Source organism: Manis javanica, chromosome 13 (genome assembly GCF_040802235.1).
Source record: "Manis javanica isolate MJ-LG chromosome 13, MJ_LKY, whole genome shotgun sequence".
Classification (NCBI taxonomy): domain Eukaryota; kingdom Metazoa; phylum Chordata; class Mammalia; order Pholidota; family Manidae; genus Manis; species Manis javanica.
In genome coordinates this window covers 76,289,137-76,304,585 of record NC_133168.1, presented here as the reverse complement: position 1 = coordinate 76,304,585, position 15,449 = coordinate 76,289,137, and the positions used below count along the sequence as shown (strand labels likewise).

General features: G+C 40.2%; 1 protein-coding gene across 8 annotated transcripts in view; it reads right to left on the bottom strand.

Moving 5' to 3' along the window:
• QKI (QKI, KH domain containing RNA binding) overlaps positions 1 to 13,889 on the bottom strand; it is a 152,362-nt gene extending 138,473 nt beyond the window's left edge. For 5 of the 8 annotated variants that reach the window (XR_005062854.2, XM_037023976.2, XM_017656202.3 and 2 more), the window contains exon 1: positions 13,495 to 13,775. Coding sequence is in view for 7 of the 8 variants with exons in the window: in XM_037023976.2 (XP_036879871.1) it covers positions 13,495 to 13,636 (142 nt within the window). In the remaining variant the exon portion in view is untranslated. Of the gene's footprint in view, positions 1 to 13,494 lie in introns of all 8 variants that reach the window. The other 3 variants (XM_017656201.3, XM_017656204.3, XM_017656203.3) reach the window with 1 other exon arrangement.
• Between the last annotated feature and the right edge of the window lie 1,560 nt (positions 13,890 to 15,449).

Below are 15,449 nucleotides of genomic sequence, written 5' to 3'. Positions count from 1 at the left end.
ATTTCCCACAATGTATCCTCAAGCCACTAATTCCAAGATGAAAAAAAGGCATTCCTTTTTCAGAAAATGCCCAGTTAGACCAAGTTTCTTTACTGCAGATACTGGATATTTACCATGTCAACACATGCTGAATTCACAAAAGTAGTATGCAGCCCATCTTTGACTACAGAACCCTTCTTTTCTCGCCACCTCAGCAGGCCAGGATTGCACAGAACACACTTTGCAAACACTTCACTAAAGCCTCCCTCAATTCAATTAGCAGATCTTCAGTTTCTCTCTCCCATTGTAAGAAAGCAGTCTTTTTCAAGCCATTAGAGCAAAAACAAATGGAAAGGATGATGAAAGGCAGGCAGAGGGCAAAAACATATTCCATACATACAGAGCAAGATTTGCTAGCAACTCACCTACAGAACAGAGTTTAGACTAACCAGTTCTAGAACCCACTCTCCCTAATCCAGGTTATACCTCATCCTCCACGTACCATGCACCTAATCCCAACAACAATCTTCAACACACACATACAGAAAATAACTAAAATAAATGGCATCATAATAAAGGGTTGATTAAGTAAATCCAAATATACTAGTAAAACAGAAGAAGCCGCCAAAGTAAGTATGGGCAGATTAAAAAAAAAAAGTTCAAACAAGTTAAGGACGTTATTGGGGGTGGTGGGATGGGGGCAGGGTCAAGAAAATCTGAAAATATGCAGTAAGAGCAATCCATCAAATGAATATATATTAAACAGAAATCAGAGACACATAAAAAGGGAGGAACTAAGAGAAAGAAATAAAAGGAAAAAATCTTAAATAGGTCTCCCATTTATCAACAGGATAGGATCTAAACTCCAGGCATTTAAAGCTTTCTACAGTAGAGAATTATTCACTTACTTTCTCTTATTTCAAATGTTCTCACATTCAAGAACAGTGTTCCCTGTGTCTAAAACACTACTTCCTTACCTTTTCTCCACTAAATCCTACCTATTCCAGAGCCAGGTAAAATGTTCTCTCTTCTCCTGAGACATTCCATAACCTCGCCAACCTAAAGTGACCTCCTTAGCACCAGTCTTTTGAACTCTCTTATTCACACTAACTTACATTACTTTCCTTTTCATACTATCCACCCTCTAATCAGACAACTCGAAGGTAAGGAATGAATCAAGATCTGTTGTATTCCACATAATATGGTGTACTTAGTATGCACTCAAATATTTGGAAATAGAATAAAAACTTTCAAAAAAATATATTAAGTTATTAAAAACTAGTAAGTGAAATATGCAACTCTGACTTAAACCAAAAATTACAAGTCACAGTAATGCTATTTCCAATTACCACATTGCAAAAATGAAGAAGCTTGGTATTCTATAGGACCCCGTTACAATATTTAGTAGCTTAAAGCTTTTTAAACGGAGTAATAAGTTTCTGAAACCATTTGATGTTATCATCACACAAGCTTACTGAAAAAAAAGTGGTAGGTCCAATAAAGGACAGTTAAGTAAATTACAAGACACCTCTGTAAGATGAACTGTGTTACCACAAAAATTATCCTGTCAAAGACTGTGAAATGACAGGAGAAAATGCTCATGATGTAATTTATTTAAACAAAACAAAACAAAAAAAAAGACATAAGAATACTACTACCACAGGATCAGAATTTTGTTGTATCAATGAATAGAGGGGGGAGAAATGACTAGAAGGAAATTCACCAAAATGTTACGAGTGATTGTCACTGAACTATGGATGTTTTTCAATTTTTAATTTATATCTTTTAGTTTTATTCCAGTAGATAAAATACTTGTTGTGATAAGAATAAATGTGTCTAGTTCTTTGTAACACATTTTTTAAAATGATTACTGGAAGGAAGAAATTTAAGCTTCTCAAACTCTTAAACTATAAGAAATCTTTAAAAATATATAAACAAATTGCCCACTTCAAACTTTCCCTGAAAAGTAATTCATATTAAAGATTCAAAGACAATTATGGCCCTCACCACCACCTTTCCCAGGATTCAGAGACCACAAACAGAACTATTGCCAAATGTGAACTGAAAGTGTTTGCATCTTTAATTCTCTACATTTTAGAAGTAAGAAAAAAGAGAGAAAGACTCAGCGGTAAAAAAAATAATGTATAAGTTCTACAAAGGTAGAACAGCTCATATCAACTTCCCTAGTCCTCTACATTATAAACGACAATGACATGCTTATTCCTTCGTCTGAATTCAATTTCAAGTGATTGAAGGAAAAAGGTATTTTACACTTGTCTTGGCAATATCGTAACCTAAATATAACAACCAGAATAATATAACTTAAATGCATTAATTATTAACAAACATACTTCCAAATCATATCTAAGAAGGAATATAAATAAGCAGTATTTCTTTAACTCCAAGGCATATTTTAAAGCAATATATATGACATTTGCCTGACTTGAAAAAGTGATAAGGAATGCTATAAACTATACAAATAAAGTGAGATAAGATTACCTTTTTATTGCTGATAATTTTTTATTACTACAATAAAACTATAATCCCAAAAGGACTTTCTCTTCATAGAATAGTAAACTAAGGCAGACATTTTTTTCTCACTTACATTAATAAAGAGAAATCAATCTCCTGCTTAAAGACTTCAGAATTGCAGATACAAACAGAATACCTTTAAACAGTTTTGACTTAGTCTCTCACTGCCCCACTGCCCTTCCCCGACCCTATCCATCACCTCTTCCCCCAACCCCCTGCCCAAACAAAAACCTTCAATTAAACTTACTGTAAAGGCAGAAACTATTTCAGAAAATTGCTGTTACCAATCCAATGTCCTAAACCAATCACATTTTATATAGTCAACATACTAACGTTACCATCTCTTAAAAAAACAAATTCTTTAAAGAAATATCACAAATGATTTACATGCCATCCCAAATATTAAATTCAGTAACTGCTTTCCATCATATTCCTGAACAACTTTTCTCTTACCATTTAAAGGAGAGAAATTTCCTATTCTGGCAAAAGGGTTATTTCTCAACACATTTTAGTCACTAAACATTGTCTTTTGTGTACTAGTATCTCCACCTGCTGGAACATAACTTACTCACTATTAAAAATTCTTAAAGACAAAAACTTTCCTTGCAACTACTAAGAAATAAAATAAATTCATTAGTGATGACTTGACTCATCTAGCACACCAACACTTTACTTTGAACACCATCCAATAATTAGTAAGAAAAAGTATTTTTTTGCTTTTCCATTAGTAACTTATTTCAGGAAAGCAATATATTCCCTGCTGGTGAAAGCTTTATCGTTTAAACAATACCTAAAACTTTACAGTGGAAGGATCAGTCTATAGTCACCCTTACCCCGATACTAATCTTACCTTCACTAATGATGGAACCAGATACTGTACCCCTTGTGTGATATAACATCAAGAACATAGCATCTCCTATGATGTTATACTTGAACCCATTCAATCTTTTAAACCTAACTTCCAAAATACTAGATACACAGGACATAAAGGAACAAGCCCAATGACAAGGAAGTTTCATCAGTGTCCTAAAAAGAGATGGTTATAAATTTTAAAAACTTAAGATTCATAACCAGATTCAGTGAGTGGTCCTGAGTCAAATTTTGGTTTGGATAAGCCAGTTGTAAAGAATATTTTGGGGACAACTACAGAAATCTGAGTATGGACTGGTAATTACCTACATTAAGTGTAGGATTAATCCATTTTGTTCAATGTAATGTAACTATGCAAGAAGATGTCATTCTTAAAGAGATATAATGATGGAATGCAAAGACATCTCTAATTTACTTAAAATAATCGACATAAAAATAAATACAATAAAAGAAAGTAAAATCAGTAAGAGCAACAGAGTTCCCAGAAAGTCTTCATTGTACTTGGTAGCACATAAAGATTTAATATTAGATAAAATCAGCATGGGACAAAATTTCTTCCAATTCAAACTAATTCAAGAATTCCTAAGATTCCCCAAATACAAGAGTTTCTTCAATTCTCTGATTCACACACAAATGAAAGCTCAATTCTAAGTTACAAAAACTGACTTACAGCTAATCACATAAGCTCCCCATGTTCTCAATACTTCAGGATAAATACAATAACTTGTGGTTAGGGAGCAATAATTTGTATGTTTATTTTTAACTAAAACACAGTCTTCAAAAAACTCTTAAGAGTTTAGATCAAAAATACAGGAAGTTCAACATATTCAATATTTTGAGAAAAACTTAACTTTAAAAAAAAAATTCCCTTTTTATATCAACTCCAGTATCCAATTTCTACTTCCTTAAAACTCACCTATTCTATACACTCCAAGTTAGTTTATCACCAAAGAGTTCATTCTGAGACCCCCAAATAATCCAAGTCTTTGCCTTACAAAACTCAGAATAAAATGTAAACTATTCACCCTGCCACTGAAGACCCATCACAATATGTCCCTAACCTAGTCTTCTGGCTCCACACTTCTCTTAGTTCTCACTACTTTTCTACGTGCATTTGCCATTCCAATTAACTTAGTCTAAACACTTTTAGTCTGAAATTCTTTCAATCTCCCATCACCATTGTTTTGTCACTACTGCATTTGCCCTTCTCCTAGGACACCCTCCACCCTACCATTCACCTCATTAAATCCTACCAACTATTAATACCAACTGAGGTTCTACTTTCCCAAAATCCTTACTGGACACTTCAACTCAAAGTGACTACTTCTCTACTGTCAGAATGCTAGTGACTGATTCTGCTGCCAGAAAAACTAGCTGATACCCACATAGATATTCACTTTCCTCCCTTATTTATTCTCTCATCATCTACAAGCTGCTTAGCTTATCTGACTGTCCATCCTATCAAAAACAACCTAAAATGCTGATAGAAATTAAATGATGCTACTTGAAAGCCTGAGAAATTCTTTTTCATATAAGACTGTCCACCCCTTTGAGTATTCTTATTTGAGGTTGGCAGGGTAAGTTGATAATTCCATTTACAGATGAAGAATCTGAGGTTCAGAAAGGTTAGATATCTTATCCAAGTTCAACCAAACCATTTCATCTGCAAAGTCATGATTAGAACCAGATCTATTGGTCACAAAGTATTCTCACCACTTTGCATGGTCTCATTAGTATGAGACAGAAACATAAATTCATTTTCATCTTCACACTGGCTCATGCATGTACACATACATACAAACATACAGTGTCCACACTTAAATACCTGTCGTAACAATGGGAGCATCACTGCCACAATGGTATTAGCAGTGACAACAGTAGATTAGGTAGTTAATGTCAGAGTAATGGATACTTTGCTTTGGTCTGAAATTTTTATTTCATCTTAAAAAATGCATTTACCCACCATGTAATAACAATTCTATCAGAGTAATACAATTACTGTAAAACAGCAAGCAAGCAACTGTGGCTCATACTCCTTTTCAATATACTTGAAAGCAGTTGATGATACAGATGTGGTCACCAGGAATGGGATGTGCTGATTCCCTAAAACAGTTCCCATTTCCACTCAATCTATCATCAACCACCTCCTGGCTGCCACTCTTCAGAGTTGCCTACCTATGCTATTAACCACCCTATGCCAACCTAAAACTGATGCAAGGGTACATTTCTGACTTGAATCACCTAGCAATATTAAACTTCTGTATTAAACCTTCCAAAAATCTTAAGTTTCCTCTTGAGTAGTTACTAAAAATAGTAATCATAGTAATATTAACAGCAACAATATTAAATACACATAGAGTTATTTGTGGTATATTATTTAAATAGCACAGGCTCTGTCCTTGAGTTACTAAGCACTTCAAGTAAATAAACAGAAATTCTCTAAAAAACGCCTGAACTTCCCCCCTCAGCTTCTCTATTACGGTTTACAATTAAAAAAAAAAAATTTTAGCTCCAAGAATTTGACCAGCATTTGCTCATGTCCAACGTATCATACAATCAGCAAAACCCCCATTTGTTTTTCCTTCTTCAAGTACACATTCTGAGGCAACATCAACAGTTTCTCAGCATATGGAACTCTTCTGTTTTTCTTCTCCAAGCTCCACTTACAGGGTGGCACACTCACAAAGAGATAAGAAAGCAGAACTGAGGGTCTTGCTCCAGCTTGATGCTACCTTGCCTTGTAATTTGGACAAGTCACAGCCTCTCCAGACCTCATATCTGCATCTATAAAATGACGGTATCATCATCCCTCAACTTTGAAGTCCCTTTCAGCTCTGAAATTCCATGACCTCCTGGTATGACTTTAATATTCCTTACACCCAACCACAACTAAGAAGAAGCATTTTGCATTTCTAGTATTTTCCTATATACATCTCTCCTCAAATACTCTTCGTACGATTTGAAACCCCATAAAATGTTATGACATTACAGTTAATAAAAAAAGGTTTTCAAATAAAAATTGTATGTAAGTTTGCTCTTTCATCAGAACCTTCCTTGTTCTCTTAAATGGAATATAGATACGTTTTGTTGTTTAATCTGTCCTATTTTAACTATTAAGTTAACTTAAAAGCCAAGGGTTCCCCCAGTAATTTGCAACTAACCAAGCAGGTGATCACGCCCAACCTTTACAACAAATTGTCCTGCACTGAAGCCAAAAGCAAGATGTTTACTCAAGACTTGCTGCTCCCTTTCTGCTATTTACATAAAACCATTTCAACCCTCGGGCCAAACAACTGTCACTCTTCAAGAACCTTCCTTACTCTAGAACTTCACCATCCCTAGCACTCACTCACCCAAGAATTTCAAGACCATCTTACATCTACACATACCCACAGAGAAAAACTATCAGTCTCAGCTCTTGAAAGTTTTGGCATTTATGGAATTATATAGGTAGCCTTTTCCCTAGTCAGTAACCTATAAAACTGAACAATTAACTGATAATGTAGAAATTGTACTCTGTGCAAAGCACAATAGACACGATTCCTTGTCCTTAAGTGCTATCTTTCTTTTTTGTTTCTTCAGTACTCCTGCAAAGCAGCGGCAGAGACATATGCTGCTTTATCATAAATAATGTGATAGAAATGTTACAGTACATTGATTCATTCACCAGCCCCAAATTTTAGTTTAATAAATATATGTTAGAATCAACATATGAAGCAACACTATGATAGTAAACAAAATTTTGTTTTTTTGTTAGACTTGATAGGATTGTTGGTATTTTCAAACTAGTTCCTGCTTCAGAAACCTGAGGAAATGGTTAGCACATTAATGTAGTCATTTGCCTGTTAACTACAAGAATTATAGATAAATTACTTACCTTCTACAAGCCATATACTTGTAAAAAACTCATGACAAATTTATTTTCAAACGTTAAGGCTAAAGCAAGGTAGACTCCTTTAAAGAAAGTTAAAGTTCACTTAACTGAAAATTTCAATTTATCAGCCTCTTAAGTAATGGCACTGTTTTTCAAATCAGTATAAAGAAACACCTGTATTTAAAAAATTGCCATTTGTGTTAAATTACTGTAACTGCCACATATGTTTATACTCAGCTTTCTTCTAAACTAAAATCATTCAAATAGTCCTTATTTAGCCTGAACACATCAAAGCAGCACTTAGGGACAAGGAATATTTCCTACATATTGTGCTTTGCAAGATACAAAGTATAAGATCTACATATCATTTAATGTTGAGTTTTACAGGTAATTGACTAGGAAAAATGTTTATCTGTATAATTCCATAGATGTCAAAACTTTCAAGAGCTGAAATGAACACTGATAGCTTTTCTCTATTTATGGATTAATATATTTTGCATAAGGAGTGACAAGAAAACTACTGCACAAGTAAGGCAATTTTGTGTTTCTAATTCTCATTCACATGCATAGTAGTTAAGTAAAATTAAGTTTAGCTCCTTGGGGGACAGAAAATAAATGTTACAAGATTTTTTTTTTTAATTAAAAAAAGGTACCCTTTTTCCTAACTGCCCAAAACTATCACCAATCACTGTATAATTTGCTTATTCCCATATTTTAGAGAACTACAAATCAAAAAAAAGTAAGAAAAATGTCAACCTATTTATTAATTCAGCAAATCTCTGAGACTATACATATGGCAGGCTATGAGATAGGTACCTTGAAGGAACCAATTCTAAAAGGGCAAACACAGAAAAGAGATATTATACAGCGTTAAGGATGATAAGAACTATATAGAGTAGTACTCAAGATGGACTGGGACAATGTTTACAATCATATTTCGTAACAGAGTCGCACTAACAAAACAAACTGTACTCACTATAAAAAGTTAATGCTATGTTTGCTTTATGTTAAATGAAAATAGAGCTGTAAAAACTTAAGTGGACATCAAACAATCTATCAATTTTGGTCCCCAAAACTGAAATGCCAATTTATAAAAGGGATATAAAACATTCCCTGAAAGTTCTCATTAATGGAAAAATGTATCATTGCACTTAAAACTCACACTGAATTGTCTTAATGTCAAACAAATGAGGGGTCAGAGAAAATAAAAGTCCTGCCAATCATGTAAATAAAAAGTTGGTACACAATTTTGACTTTCTGACATGGACTCCCGCACTCTTCAATCACTTGGCCCTAAAACAGATCCTTGGATATTCTCACAACAGTTGACATAGAGTAACAAAAGTCACTCAGTGGGCTTTTTCTTATAAATTATCAACAAATAGCACCCAACAATAGCATAGCGTTTTCCATCTCCAACAAAGAAAGGAGAGTCATACTTAGCACTGCACTATCACAAAGTGAAACACTGTATTAGCTACACTGAATTTCTCAAGTAAAATAAAATGTACTTCCAGTCAGATTATAAACTGTCTCTAGGATCACACTGCTCTTATTCTCTTAATGCCATAATAAAATGTCAAACAAGGCGAAACAAAACAAAACCCTTTCATATCTAAAGTATACCGACCTCAAAAAGGAGCATCTGATTCACGCCTTGGGAAAGACAAGGTCAAAACAGGGAAGGGTGGGAGGAGAAAGATTAAACTTCATGTCTTGTTGCCAGAATCTCCCTCCCTTAAAAAGTAAACCAAACACCATTTGTTCTTATGGAAAATTGATGCACTTAAAATATTAGCTTCAGGACAGTGACTACCTGAAGAGATAATAGAAATGTAATGCGTACAAAACATTAAAAAGTCAAATTAACATTTTCACTTGATATTCTCATAGCCATTCAAAAAAAGATGCTCATACCAAACACATTACCAATTGGGATTAGCAGAGAAATCTATTTCTATCAATTTTACTATATTCTCAGGAGTACAGCTTTTACTACAAAACATATGAATTAGGTAAAGTTAAGAAAAAAGAGTCACCTTCTGCCTCATAGTATATATGTGCATCTTGAATGCATATTCTGCCTAGAGGTAAGTTAAGCTTCAAAAGTGCAGAATGAATGCGGAATGAATAACCTAGGATACAAATCATCTCTATTAGTACCTTGTGTTGCTGGTGACACCTCCTGGGTGAGGGGAAAACAGGTAATTGAAAGGATAAGTGAATACAAACACTGGCGTCCTTCTTATTACTACCAATTCAAAAGGCTTGCAAACAGACGCAAAGTCTTTGCTCCTAGAAAACTGATTAATATTTCAATTTAAGTACCATCTCTTTCACATATATTAATTACTAACAAAAATGCTTCTTCAGGAAAAAACCCTAAACCGTAATAAATTTATATAGCAAGACTCCTCTCTATACCAACAAACAGCCATGTATTTTTTAAACCAAAATTTCCGTAGTCAAGATTAAAAATAAAGTGGTATAGGGAGTATGATACATTCAATAACGAATGCATAATAAATGGAAATAAACCCCAACATAGAAAAACATTAACTAGTTAAGCAAGTTTTCATTTTAAATGTTTTCCCCCACATTTTTAAGTGAAAGGGAGCAGGAAGAGAAAACCTGAGGTCGAAAGAAGAAATTTATTATCCCCCCCCACCAAAAAAAAGCAAGAGAAAATGAAAAATTGTTTTTCAAATCAGTAATGCAGAATCTAATCCAACATGCTTGCTCACTTTGAGCCACACATTAATCTTTCAAATATTCACAATAAAAAGATTTAAGCTAGCCTTCCTTGTAAATCATACTAAGTTAATTTCTGTATACTTTGTTAAATTTAGTATTTTTAACTTCCTCTCTGCTTAAAAAAATGGAAACTCAAAACCTGATTTGTAAAATCCCTGAATTCTCCATTTTCCCCTAACTGGGATTTTTAAGTCAAACTGCTTTTATTTTTTGCCTTCTCAATTCTAAATGCAATACTTTATAAAAACATAATATGCATTCAAGTACTTTGTTACTTAAGTTTCATTTTCATGACAAAGGTCTGCTTTTTTTTTTAAACTTCTTATGGTAACTACTCTTTCCCAAGAATAGTCCCAGGTTTCAGTTGAAAACTACTCTCAAGACAGTGCAATTTAAGACCTCAGTTTTATCTGTAATCATCTCTATCTTCAATGAAAGATTCTCAAGGCACTGAAATTACTGATGTCCATAATGTGACTGGTCCAACCTAAAATGCATTCACAACTTTAAAAAGCAACCACGGTGAAGATACTTAGGAGGAAAGTGTGACAACCCCCTGCTCCACCAAAAAAAAAAAAAAAGATTGCCCGTTGTCAAAATACAGGCTAAAGGCTAACTTGGCACGGAATTAAAGCTCAGACTAAAGCATTCAAGTTTTAACCAGTTAAAAAAATTCTAACACACATAAATCCCAAATTTGTAACTAGCCAAATAAAAATTGTCAAAAGAATAGATTGCATTTGAAAAGTATTTTGAAATGTAATTGCTAAATATTAACTCAAAATTTCTAATTATAAAAATACCCATCTACTGTAACTAAGTACTGTATCTTAACTTTAGATTAAACTAATCACTAAAGTAAACCTCAGAGTTTTATCTAAATTTAAATTTTTCAGCAATCCTATAGACAAAGGAAAATGTAATTCCTAACCACAAACAGAAGTCATGATTAATTTTTTTCAGACAATGATAAGCCACAAAGGGATAAAGGCAACTTGCCATATTTTGGAATTAAATCATCAGGCACTAAATAACATGATGCACTTCAGAAACTAATATTTTTCTTAAATCAAATTAAGTATATAATAAAGCTAACAATTACAGGAAGCAGCTTTATTCCACACTAAGGAATAGTCCCTTTTCCTGCATGTTTGTACTGGTCTAGTAAAGAAAAAAATCAATCAAATGCTGTCCATTTTAAACATCCTAGCTACTATACAGAAGCAATCTTTACCCCTGGGAGTTGAAAAGGCTGAAAAATCAAGACAGACTTAAGAGATGAAGTAAATCATATTATAAGGGGGGAAAAAACAATTATTTAGAATGCATTATCAGCTAGTGGCCTTCAACATTTAAAACGCAAATGTTTACTATTTCCAGCCAGAGAAATGAACAAACCAACCTTTGTTAGAGATAATGACATAACTGGAATTTCAGATTTGGAAGATTAAAAATTATTGAAGCCAAAGGTTAGAAACCTTTTAACAGAGAACCAACCCTCAAATTATAATTTAGAGATTTTTAGAACATAAAACCCTAAGTGAGAAGCCTTTTAACTACTTGGAGAAACTCAAATAACTCACTTTTTTAAATAACACACAGATGAAAATATTTCCAAACTGTTTTTATTATTTTCTATACCGTTTGAGTCAACTAAACATTTTAATTCAAAGAACACAACATAACTTTAATTAACTCTAAACATTATCAAGCCCTATTTTCATTTTAATGCCTACAAAGGATTCCCTCTAAAGAACTGTACTTAAGAAAAATAACATTAACAGATATTTTTACTAATACTACTAAAACTTTAACCTCACCAAAATATGCCAATGACAAAATAGCTTATTTTTAAGATGTGATAAAATTGTTCCACTAAACTTGAAGTGTTTTCAGTGTTTGAAAATACATATAAGGACACAAGGTGACAAGTGAAATGATCTGCTATAATTTAAGTTTCAACTAAATTTAATATAGGTCAGGTTATTGAGTATGCTACACATTTTGCTCCAAACATTTCTCGTTAAATAAAAAATTACTGGCGCCCCTTAGTGCTCACAAGTGGAAATACTCCATTTAAGAGTTAGAGCATTTTTTTTTTTTTTGACATTCCAGAAAGTTTTCTGCCTCCACAATGTTTCAAATGCCAACACAAATAGGAAAAGCAGAAGCCCTTAAAGGGGCAGCTCAAGTTTTCTCTGGAGCAATTTGAAATCAACAGATTTGCTGTTTCAACAGTGGGAAAACGCACTTCAATATGGGTTACTGCTGTACGTTAAACATGTATGTAAGCTAAAACGAGGACGTTGTAATACTGTTTTGTACTTTTAAAGTTGCCTCTGACTTTCATGACAACAAAAGGTCCTAGGAATCTTCTTTAACCATCTTTCATCACGGAAACGTTTCTGGCCTTTTGTTCTTTAGTGACTTCAGATTGCTTTTCTAGTTCTGGTGTAAAAATCTCGAAATTGTTGTGAAAACTCTAAAATTCACGTTCATCTCTATAAAACAGTTCTCGGTCTTCTTTTAGCAGCCCTCTGGTAATATCTCTGAACAGAAAAAAAGAAACTTCTTGCTGCTCGGTTTTCGAGACAGAATGTCGTGCTGGTCGTTTTCCTCCCTCCGGGTGTCCACAGAAACGCACGGCCATTAGAAATCCAGACTCCAGGTCACCGCCGCGAGAACTTGTTGAAGAAATTCCAGAGTTGGCCAAAATTAATCTTGTCATTCTTCACGCCCCACAGCTCACCAACAAATCTTACTTGCAAACTTTTACGCGTTATTTTCAACCTTTCCAAAGTCCTGATTTCACGTCCTACAAACTGGGACGGCGGCGCCCTCGGGAGAGAGCCCTCCGTCCGCCGAAGGTCCCTCCGGCTCGGGCCGCGGTCAGGTCCGTCCTCGCGGGATTTGGCCCCGCCGCCCCGACCCCCCCCCGGGCGAAGTCAAACTCCCGAACGGCTCTCGCTTCCCCAAACAAAAGGGGAAAAAGTACTTTTCGCTGACATTTTGTCCTCGCCTTCGGCTTAAACCCACATGACTTTCGGTCTCCGATGGAGTTCCTTTAAATTAACAAGCCCCGCGCCACCACCCTGCAGTATTCCCGGGCCACACCAACTCCAGGGAAGCCGCGGGCCCGGGGTTCTCCGCTCCGGGACCCGCCGCGACGCCAGGAGCCCCTCAGGGACCGTCGCGGGGCCGGTGTCCTTCAGGCGCCGGGGGGGCGAGGGGGTGCGAGGCCGGGCTCCTCTCCGGGAGGCCCGCAGACTCGCCGGGAAGCCGGGCGCGCGAGGACCGCCCGCCGCCGCCGCGCCCCACGAGCCCGGCCCCGGCGCCGCCTCCGAGCGCCCCGCCCGGGCCTCTCCGAGCCCAGGCGCACGGTCCCCGCCATCCGCGATCTTCCCGCCGCCCACCCCCACCCCCACGCGCGGGCGGGTGTCGGGCCCCGGGGAGAGGGGCCTCGGGGGACCGGCGCGGCGACTCACCTTCGTCCAGCAGCCGCTCGAGGTGGTTGAAGATCCCGCAGAAGTTGGGCAGGCTGCTCATGAGCTTCTTGTCGTTCATCAGCTGCATCAGGTAATCCGGGGTGGGCTTCGGCTTCTCCTTCGTTTCCATTTCCCCGACCATATTCCAGGCTCCGCCGCTCACTCCGCCCGCCGCCGCCGCCGCCGCCGCCGCCGGAGAGCAGGGAGGGGCGGGGAGCCCCGGCCGCCGGCCGCTCGGGACTCGGCGGCCCGCTCTGCTCCGCTCCCGCGCCGGGCGGCCGGTCCGCGCGCTCGCCGCGCTCTCCCCGCCCCCGCAGGCACTTTCCGCCCGCGGTCCGACGCGCGCCCGGCCCGCCGCTGCCGCTGCCGCCGCTCCTCGGCCGCCGGCTCGGCGCGTCCCTCACGAGGCCGGCGGGCGGGAGGCGGGTCTCCGCGGGCCCAGCGCGGGCGCGGGCCGGTCGGCGCCGGACGAAGCGGGGCCGGGCCGCCGCCGCCGCTGGCTCGGCCGGTCGCGCCCGCTCAGCCGCCGCCGCCGCCTCTGCCGCGGGCTCGGGGTCTCTCTGGGCTGGTCCGCGCCGCGGCCGCCTCTGCCGCTGCCGCCGCGCGCTGACTCCGCTCCTCCTCTTCCTCCTCCTCCGCGCCGCCTCCTCCTCCTCCTCCTCCTCACTCACTTGGTGGCGGAGTTCGCCTCAGTTCAGGCGGCGCTGCCGGCGGCGGCGGCGGCGGCGGCGGCGGCGCGGGGGGAGGGGCGGCGACGCGGGGCGGGGCGGGAGTTAGCGGGGCCTCCTACCGCCGGGCGCCGCAGCCGCGCCTTCTCCTGCCGGCGGGGCGGGCGGCCTGAGGGGCTGGGACGGGCGACGTGACGGAGTCTGCGCTCGGCGAGCCCGGCCTGGACGCCGGGCCAGGGTCGCCACCCCGGGCGAGCGAGAGGGGAGGGGGTCCCGGTACGGTGCCGGCGGGTGGGGGCGAGCACCGGGGACGGAGCGGCAAGGGCGCTGGTGCTTTCGACTGGGGCGGGAGCGGCAGCTCCGCCGCCGGGCCGGCTGGTGTTAGGTGAGGAGGTTTGCCAGCGGGACGCGCCACGGCTCTCTGGGGCTGCGTGTGCCCCCCAAAGGCACCATCCTCTTCCGCGGCTACTATAGGTTATTAAAAGCCTCTCATCCTTCCCCGCCCCCAGCCCCCAAAAAAATTTTATTTAACGTCCTGTTGCTTCACGAGGGGACTTTTGGGGTGGGCATCACGTGGCGCGACACGTAGCCGTAAGGTCCGAGAGCGCGTGCGCGCGTCCAGGGCGGTAGCCACGCCCCTCCCGTGGGTCGCTCCGCCCCTGTCCGGGCCCCGCGAGCGGAGGGGGATGGGAGGGGCGGGGCCTTCCGTGCGCCTGCGTGAGGCAGCCCGAGGCCGGGGTGGGGACGCGGCGGCGGAGGGGGCGTGGGTCCCCTCCGCGCAGTGGAGGCAGAAGCGAGAGGAATGGAGTCTTCGTTCCACCGCCTCCCGCTCCTCGTTCGCCCTGTCTCCGACCGCCTCTGTGTATTTGGTGGGGCCGCCCGACGACCACCGTTGTGCCCGCAGTCTCCAGCTCGAGAGCCACGCGACGGGCAGGAACCTGATGAGCGGCAGGTCCCGCGTGGGCGCCGCTTGCCCCGACGGCGTGGCCGCCAAGCGCACCTGGGTGCCTTGTGCAGCGTTCCGTTATTCGCAGCCGGCTGCGTGGGGGACGCGGCCGGGCGTGCGGGGCTGCGCGCCGTGAGGGCATCAGCATCCAGCCATGAACTGCAGCCACAATAAAGAAATGAAGGGAAGAGCACCGACCTAGCTTAAGAAGCAAGTCAACGTGCATGTTTGCAAACTTGCAAAATAATTAGAAAGAGGTTTTCATGCAGTATGATGGATTTCATATATTTAGGTTTGGAAAAGAATTTTCTGAACAACAATAGTTCTTTTTGGTGTATAGA